General features: G+C 44.9%; 1 protein-coding gene across 1 annotated transcript; it reads left to right on the forward strand.

Moving 5' to 3' along the window:
* Positions 1-3,585: 3,585 nt before the first annotated feature.
* On the forward strand, positions 3,586-5,002 carry LOC137914720 (glutathione-specific gamma-glutamylcyclotransferase 1-like). The gene is made up of 3 exons (XM_068758217.1): positions 3,586-4,147; positions 4,232-4,267; positions 4,346-5,002. Exons 1-3 carry the CDS (start codon positions 3,977-3,979, stop codon positions 4,721-4,723), a joined length of 585 nt encoding a protein of 194 aa, XP_068614318.1. The 5' UTR covers positions 3,586-3,976; the 3' UTR covers positions 4,724-5,002.
* Positions 5,003-9,074: the final 4,072 nt, after the last annotated feature.

Genomic DNA, 9,074 nt, shown 5'->3' on the forward strand with positions numbered 1-9,074 from the left:
GCCAGGCACAGGGCAAAGGGGAACACCCCCCCCCCCCCCCCCCCCCGACCCCACCCCAAGTCTCATAATGCTCGCACACACACAACACAACCAGCCAACCAAGCAGATGCCGTGGGGGGGGGGGGGGGGGGTGCGTGGAGTGCGTCTGTATTGCCATAAAAACAGCAGCATATGCCAGGCCTCTCACCCCGTGTGCATGACATAGAGTGCACAGACCTCCAATAAAAAGATCTTAAACGGGAAAAAAAAACACACACACACACACACGCTCATGCACTTACGGCCTCAACTGCCTAACTCGCCTTCGGGGTTAAGAGCAATATTTTAATGCCCAACTCAGTACGGCACGCTCACGTAAACAAAGCTGGGGGAGAGGGCCTGGCACTGGGATGTTGCCAAAGCGGAGGAGAACCCAGATGGGAGCCAATGGATTTGACATGAATCCACATAAATAAATAAAAGAAGAAGAAAAACTGACTTGTTCGAGCAATCTGGCCAATCTTATTACCCCATGTGGAATATTATTTTTTCCAGACTATCTGGAAAAATCTTCTTTAGCTGACATGTGCCATTCACTTAACATAAATATAAACCTTTCCTGCCTCCGGCTGACAGAAATTCTGCGATAGTCAACACTCCCAATCAGCAGCAATCAACGGCAGGCAGAGAATCGGGATGGCCTTCCCCTTATACACATCCTGTTAGTCTGTTGACAGAGGCATCCTCATCTTGTGTTGTGTGTATGGAAAAAAAAAGTTTGGAATAGGATGTCTCCGGTCAGGTTCAAGAAAAACATACATGTTATCACAAGTGTTGGACGTCCAGTTGTAGTTCATCGCGCTCTCGTCTGTTACCTGACCCTGGCTGTTAGTGCTTGAGAGTTTCTTCCCACCATCATCACACTCACACTTGAGGGCAGTGACAAACACATGCAAGGATTTTGCTCTTTGGCCTGTGGGTCTTCTTAGCACAGCCAGGCAATTTTCATTGTGTTATAATCACAGCATCCTGTTTGTGACCCTGTGACATCAGTTCCTGTTTCCTCCCTGATTAAAAAAAAAAAATGCAGAACATGCCGGTACAGAACGGTGGATTTTCTCACGCATCGCTCTCTTCAATCTCCACTCGCTCTCACAGATGACTGGGTTTTCAGGAAACATCCTCAAAGCAGCACAAAGACAAACAAGCCAATCAGCACTATTTATTCTGACAAAGGAAGAGGGGGGGGTCTGTGACACTGATGTAATAATTGGAGAATCGGGAAGCAGATTTGAAATTCCAATCTTTCGATCTCTTCAAGAAGAATGTGGAAGCCCATCCAGAGTACACTTGAGATCATCAATTGCAAAACTGTGTCTAAGTTCTAGTTTTCAGTTTATAGCCGCAACTCTTTTCATCTAAAATCTTATTTCACAACAAAAGGCAAAGCGTACTTATAGATTAGGATGTTTTGGGGAACATCCTGCACTCTACTTGTTGATTTCTCATTAATTAACACTAGGTGTCAGTAACAAACCCCAATACAGCAAGAAAGTGGCCACTGTATGCCAAAAAACAAAAAACAACAACATATGTATACTCGGTTTTTATTTAGTATCACCGAAGTTTTGAAAACATTCACCCATAAATAATTGAAACATCTGATGCATTTTTTATGAAAGCATTTGTGGCACAATCTGAATCACTTACAACTTTGTGTGTTGGACACTTTCCTGCAAATGCATTATGTATTGGAACTAATTGTAAATGGCACTGTCCTGTGTCAGTAACACAGACACAAGCTCAAACTAAAGGATGCTTACCGGTACGTCACAATCAAAAAATGAACCCCTCCTCCACTTCTGCAGGAGTGGTCCATGCAAGCCCGACTTGCTTTCTGCATATGGTTTGTGTCTGTATGTATATGACAAAAACAAGCAGGGGTGTGGGCATGTGTGTGTACATATTCCATATCAGCTGACAATTTAGTGGCAGGGGCTGTGTGTATTATAAATATAATACTTTGACAGCAAAGATAACAACAGAGTATTTGAACAATTGATGATGATGAATATATTTATTAGATAGAATGTTAGAGTACAAGTACAGTCACACATGTATTACAGTACAAATAAAGTCAAACATCCTGTCTAAGAGGGGCATTTCAAAAAAGCCCTTGCGGTCTTGTTTCCGTTGAAAGTCCTTAATTTCCGTTGAAAGTCCTTTTCAAATGTTTAAAAAAATGTCAATGTGGTTTAACCCAAAGCAGGCTTGTGGAGTGAATGGGAATACTGTATAAGGCTATGGCATAACAGGATGGGTGTTTGTGGATGGCACAGTCACTCAAAGGCCTGGATTCTGCGGTGCTTTAGATTTATGAGGAGCTGATGCAGTTGTCCGACCTCTTATCGAGGCAGATAATGCCAGCTATTTATAGATAATCTATCTATTGAGGACAGATGAGCCTCTGTTATTCCTGTATCTGAATCGGCAGGAGGTGTGGCCACTTTTGTATTTGTTTATGCAAAGTAAAAAAAATAATAATAATTTTATTCTCAAATTCCAGTTTCTTTATTTAAGTATTTGGTTTATTAGAACTGTACGCGGGTTGAATACACGCAGGCGACTCGCTACCAAAGCAGGATGATTGCTGAGTTAAAAGGGGAATCTGTGTGTGTTTACGCAGATGAAATAATAACCCATGCGGGCATCATACTGGCACCACTGGTGAGACAGCTACTCGCGCATCACATTTGAAAACGGCAGATGGAACTTTCAACAAAAACAGAACCTGTGACGATACACAAGAAATTTGAATAGAAAAGAACCTGTTCACCTCTTTTCATCAAATATGTTTTTCTCTATCTCGTAGGGTTGTGATGGGTTGATGTAGATGAGACATCCAGTAGTTCTTGTAATCTTTATATTAAAATCAGATCTTTAAGCTTTGGGACTGGACTACACCATCTCTTTGCGTGCCTCATTTAAACATAGATGTAGGGTGCGTATTTATTTACTCCTTCTTAATCGAAGAATGATTTTCATTTATATCGTGCTCAATTGATGCTATCCCAGTGAGTAGAATTACTTGTGTATTTAGTATCACACTTCTGTTTCCTTTACTTTATCTAATGCATATCGGAATAAAGATCATATATTTCTCTATGTTGCACCCTCCTTAGAATAAAATCTGATGCAACATCTTTGTATGTTTCCCTGTGACAATGAAGCTAGCCTGAAACGCTACTGGAAGTTGCATCAGCCAGGTGAAGCCTGAACCTTGTAGAATTGTTTAAAGAAGGACAACGCGGGCGACCAATTAGAAAATGGGCCGCGGGGAGTGACAGCTCATCCGCCATTTATATTGAACGAAGGTCGTGGGGCTCGAAAATAAATTGAGCCAATAATGGGACTACTTTGTCATTATAGCCCGCCTTAATCGGCGCACAAGAATCTGATTGGATAAAATTGAGCGTCTGAGAAATATACTCAAATATTATTGGTTAAAAATGCTAGCATGGACCCGCCCATATGTAATGGGCTGTATAAATATGTGCGCACGCCCTCGCCATATTGTTTTACAAACACTGAATTAGCGCGGAGGGAAGGCGGAAGGGTGTGCGGAACACCGATATTCCTAAATAATGCTTCGTTTTAGACATTCTTAATCTTAGCTTTCATGTAGGTGCTGGCTAGCGGAGGAGCTAGCCGAACACTTGTTGTTTTTGTTTCTAATAGATACGGAGGCCGAAGCGGCTGCCATGGATTTTTAAGGCATAATGCGGCACCTCTAACGCAATGGCGATGCATAGCTCAACGCAAAATCAACTGCGAAATTCCATCTTCGCGACTGCCAAGCAGTTGGGCTCCGGTACCGTCCCCGGTATACCCGTGAGCCAACCGGTACCGCGTCTACTGGACCGGAGGAAGCTAACGCTAGCTGGCTAGTCAGCCGAAGCTAATACGGTGACATCAATTCATCTTTAACGTCATCAGAATGAAGCCTCATGACGTCATCGCGGGGGAGAGCAGTCTGTGGATCTTCGGCTACGGCTCGCTGGTGTGGAAGCCTGACTTCAGCTACAAGAGGAGCAAGGTCGGCTACATCCAGGGCTACAAGAGACGCTTCTGGCACGGAGACAACTTCCATCGGGGTAACGACGAGTTGGTGAGTGGCGCGACTCGATCACTTGATTCGATCAACGACTGTGATTGTGCGTTATCCCTGACGAAACCTATCTCTCTGCTGCAGCCCGGAAGAGTGGTGACGCTGGTTGAGGATGATGACGTAAGTATGACGTCATACTCCCTGGTGGGTTATTAGGCAAGCCCAATATTTGAACATGTCCCCCCCCCCCCCTCACAGGAGCGGACATGGGGCGTGGCTTTCGAGGTGACCGGCTCCCAAGTCGACGAGTCCCTGCGGTACCTCGACCTGCGTGAGACGGTCTGCGGCGGCTACATCATGAAGATGGTCGACTTCTTCGCGGACGGGCAGCCTCCGGTTCGGGCCCTGCTCTACGTCGCCACCAGCGACAACCCCCTCTACCTGGGGCCGGCCTCCCCGGAGGAGATCGGCACCCAGATCGCGGCGTGCAGAGGGAGGACGGGCCCCAACCTGGAGTATCTGCTGCGTCTGGCTGAGTTCATGAGGAGCAGCTGTCCACACGTGGAGGACAGTCACCTGTTCTCCATCGAGGCAGTGGCGCTGACGGTGGTGTCCCACCTGGTAGCGGTGCTGTAGCTCGTACACTGAGGCTTTCCATCCGTCATGCAGTCCATCCAGAGTTTCACAATATCATCCGGTCGGTGTAGCAACTTCCATCAAGTGACGTAGAGAAGCTCGTTAATATTGTAATGCCATTTTTTGTACTTCTCTGTAATGTCACCGAAATGTCCTTGATTATGAAACTCGATCGTTTTTAAAGGGCAAAGCAGTTTTATTTGCACGGTTTGGATTCATTGTATCAGACTGAAGTTAATTGTGAAATTCTTTCTGTCCAGTTTACAAGCAAATGGCAATAAAAATGGGTTAAATGAACTCTTGTGTCCAAATGAGTCTTCCTGAGTATGAACTATAACCTTAACTTGGTGGTAAAGAAATTCCTTATTCCTATAGATCAGGGGTCACCGGCGCAGTGCTCGCGGGCACCTCACAAGGTCCTGTGACGTATAAAATGAGTTAGATTAATATCGTTCACACAAACCCGCAGATCTTTGGAGCGTTGCGGTTTTACGACAGGGTTTCAGACATCTGCGATTTCCTTCGTCCCCAGAACGGTGGCGGTGAATAGAAATTGATGTGTGCTAACTCAAAGCATTAAAGTCGATGGCAACCTGCTTCTCAAATTTCCCAGACGCCGTTGCCCCTTTGTGAGTTTTTATAGTGGGGTGTAGTTCCAATGGAAAGTGTTCATGCAATGCCTGAGTGGTGTAATTTAGTGAAATTGGTTACTACCTGTAAGCTGCGGGGCATTGGTGGACTTTTGAATGTGGGACATCTATATGACGTTGAATTGTAAACTGAATATCAAGTTGAAATGTGATTTCAGTTTACAGACTGGGTGCAGAGATGATCTTCAAATCTCAGTGACAGTTGCATCTCAAGCTTCAACATTAATTTTGAATATCTGTGGATGTTGGTCGTCCGAGGCTCAGTGGAAATGAAACAGCAATGAGGCCTGAGGCCTTCCAAGGAGATTTGCCGCAGATCAAACATCGTTTTTTTTGGAAAGCCAGTAAATTCAATAAGTTGACCTTTCAAGTTTTAAAGGTCCTATTCTGATCCTCTCTCAAGAGTCAAGACAATAGCCGAAGAAAACATTTGGCCTCATTTGCTAATCAATTGTCCTCAACAACTACACACATTTATGCAAACAAGACAAACCAAAAAAGAAATAAAACCGCACGAATTAATCAGGAAGATTGACTGGGCACTCTTTTATTTTCAGTTCGCTCCTCCTGTTAGCAAAACGGACGACACATTTCATCATATGTACATACGAGCTATAAAAATAGACAGGCGACCGAAGGAAAAGCCAGAGGAAATGTCACTCTCATCTTTATGTACATCAATATAGAACATCGCATTCTGATCACACTATTAACACAAAACAAACCGAGAACAGATGTAGCGCCCAATACTGATGCAAACCTCCTTACCGAAAACATCAACGACCACAGAGATTTCGTAAAAAGAAAACAAAAAAAAAAAAAATCTGAAAACTAAAAGTGGCTTCAGCACAGCTTTCATTGTTTTACAGGCGAACTGTCCTTTTTTATTTCAAAGAACTCAAATAAATTAAATATTACACAACCAAATAATTATTTTGATATTTTTTTAGAACATAAAAGTTTCATAAATGTATTTAGCAGCACTTCCATATCAACCTGTACTCCTCATTTCGGATTTGTTTAATTTAAGTTTTTCTTTTGTACTATCCATTCATTCTTTTTCCATTGGACAAAAATATATATAATTCATTTTCTTCTGTATAGCAAGAAATTTTACAGAAAAAAAAAAACATTTTCCAGATCTTCCACTTTGGTGTGGGCACTCAATCTTTTTTTCCCCATTTATTATTATTTTTTAGAAAAATAAGAGCTTTAGTAAAAAAGCTGTGAACATATTGTGTGATAACGTCTAGGTTGACTTGATGTGGATTAATAATCTGAGAAATGCAGAATCATGATAGGTTTGCACTGAGTACACCTACAAAACAATTAAACGAATGCACGTGTAACATGTCAGAGCATTTGTTTTTAAATGGGAAGACATGGCTCAGCGCATTCAACAGAAACTCCTCACACACACTTAGAAGCCCTTTACGCTACGCCTGTTGGTTCATGTTTTTTGATAGAAAAAAAAAACACAGTCTGTCTTCTCAAAAAGCAGTTGGAAATACTCTGATGAAGATGCAAAAAAAAAAAAAAAAAAATGCTGAAAGCAAATTTTGTCCGGCTCAGACCCACTCGAGTAAAACGGAACCGCGGAATGTGGAGGCTGGTGGGGAGTGGATCTTCTAAAGACTCGGTGATGGCGTGAGGGAGGGTGTTTAAAGTCGCTGTGGTCCCCCCACCTAATGAGTCGGCCTCTGTGTGTATTGTGTTCTCTATCGGTCTGGGCAGAGGGGGCGTCAGCGGGAATCACAGTGAGAGCTGGTCGATTATCTTCATTCTCTGCAGAGGCATTCCTGCGTGTGTGAGGGTTGCATTTATCCACGTATCATCGAGCCCCAGGGCCACCGGGGCCCTTGCCTTTCCTGATTGTGCCATGGCCGCTGTGGTGGTGGTGGTGGTGGTGGTGGCTGTGGGCCAGCTGTTTGTGGGGGCTCGGGGCGGTGGAACTTCCTTTGGCGTGGGGGGAAGAGCTTCTGCTGGGGTTGAAGGCGGGGTCGGTACCAGACCGGCCCAGGGAAGGCTGCAGGGGGCTGGAAGCCGAGATGCCTGCTGGACAGAGCACAGATGTGTGACCTAAATCAGTACCACAATTCATTACTGGTGTAACTGTGTGATGAATACGGCAATCATTATTCAGAGTCAAACTGTGAAACAAAGGAAAAGGACTCTCGACACGCGGCTCAGAGAAGAGTCCTCTTAACTGATGCCTGATCCTTCTCTGTGGGACTTTATTCGACCGTCACACCAACCTTTAGAAACACTATAACCGTAAGCAGCATACGCAGCTGCCGACGCCGCTGCCGCACCGGCCATCGCTCCCGCCATGGCCGCCGCGCTGCCTGCTGTCGACTTGCGGCCGCGTCCTTTCCCGCCAGACTTTGACCCGCCTCCCGAGCCTTTAGGCCTTCCGCGGCTTCGTCCGGACCTGCCTCTGCCGGGACTGATCGTGTCCAGTGTTGAAACGCCTGAAGGCAGAGCCAGACAGCGAGACAGAGGGAATGAGCTTTTCCTGTTCGTCATTGTTCCTTTGGAACGAGGCGGACAGACGCCAGCTCTTCGGAGAAACACGGACACGTCGCAGACGGACAGAAACAAATGAGGCCGAGATGTTCTGTCTGGCTGGGTCTGAACTCGGCACTTCAGAGACACAAACGTGGAATCCATCCTGTAATAACGAAGAATTATTGCACAGTAATCCCGACTCGTCTTTCATCCGAGCTCTAACTTTCCGTGCCGCTTGCAGAACTGGAGAGCCTGATCTCTCCTGTAACTTCGCCCCCTCTTTTCTGACTCCCCACTTTCTTGACACCATGTCTGCATTTTCTTTGTGCGTTTCCACCCAGACAGCGGCGTCTAAAACCCCTTCTCCGTGGGAGAGATGAGCCTATCCAGTCACTGACACCAAGACCCAGATGAAACTCCCTCCCTCCCTCCATAAATCCCCCCCTTCAGTTCTTAATCTCACTCTTCCTCCCTTTTCACTCGCATCTCCAAGGTCATCAATTGCTCCCACATTCTAAGACACATCCTGTCTTGTCTTTCACGTATTCACATCACTGGGCCCTCTTAGTAGAGGCCATTAATAATCTGACAGGAACCTCTTAGTCCAAAGAAAAAATCCCAAATGGATTTCAATGAAGCAGTTGTTGGGGGGGGGGGGGTTACCTCATTGCATCGTATCCAAAGTACAAATATTCTGTATAAGCAACATAAAATACAGACTCAGTCAGTTTCTGGGTCCCACGGTACGGATCATATTAAACCCCAAATCAAACTAAAATATCAAATAAAAACAACCAAGACTTTAATGCACATGAGGTAATGGAATACGAGTCTCTAATCCAGACGATTTTGTTCCTGACGTGAACAGAATGAGCTGGACCTTCGTGCTCGCCACACATCTGGGCAGCTGCACAAATCACGTGCACCGAGATCATCCGCTTCTTGTGAGGGTGAGAGCAAAAATAATGATCCGTGTGAGGAAAGCAAGCTCTGTGTAAGGAAATACAGACGCAGAAGCACAACGGAGAATTACGGACGGATGTTTGACGAAGGTTTCAGGAAATGTTGGGAATGTTACAGGAACATTTTGGTGATGATCCAGAGGAGATCCTGGATTCTGGATCACGTTGAAATTTTTGTTAACGTTGCAGTGAAAGGAGGCTTCAAACTTTGTTCCTCAATATCTCGGTTGA

The sequence above is a fragment of the Brachionichthys hirsutus genome, unplaced genomic scaffold (assembly GCF_040956055.1).
Source record: "Brachionichthys hirsutus isolate HB-005 unplaced genomic scaffold, CSIRO-AGI_Bhir_v1 contig_944, whole genome shotgun sequence".
In the NCBI taxonomy this organism is placed as follows: domain Eukaryota; kingdom Metazoa; phylum Chordata; class Actinopteri; order Lophiiformes; family Brachionichthyidae; genus Brachionichthys; species Brachionichthys hirsutus.

Coding starts and splice junctions, on each gene's coding strand:
- LOC137914720 (XM_068758217.1), top strand. CDS start 3,977: ATGAAGCCTCATGACGTCATCGCGGGGGAGAGCAGTCTGTGGATCTTC. Junction 4,148..4,231: donor ATCGGGGTAACGACGAGTTG/GTGAGTGGCGCG, acceptor TCTCTGCTGCAG/CCCGGAAGAGTGGTGACGCT. Junction 4,268..4,345: donor CGCTGGTTGAGGATGATGAC/GTAAGTATGACG, acceptor CCCCCCTCACAG/GAGCGGACATGGGGCGTGGC.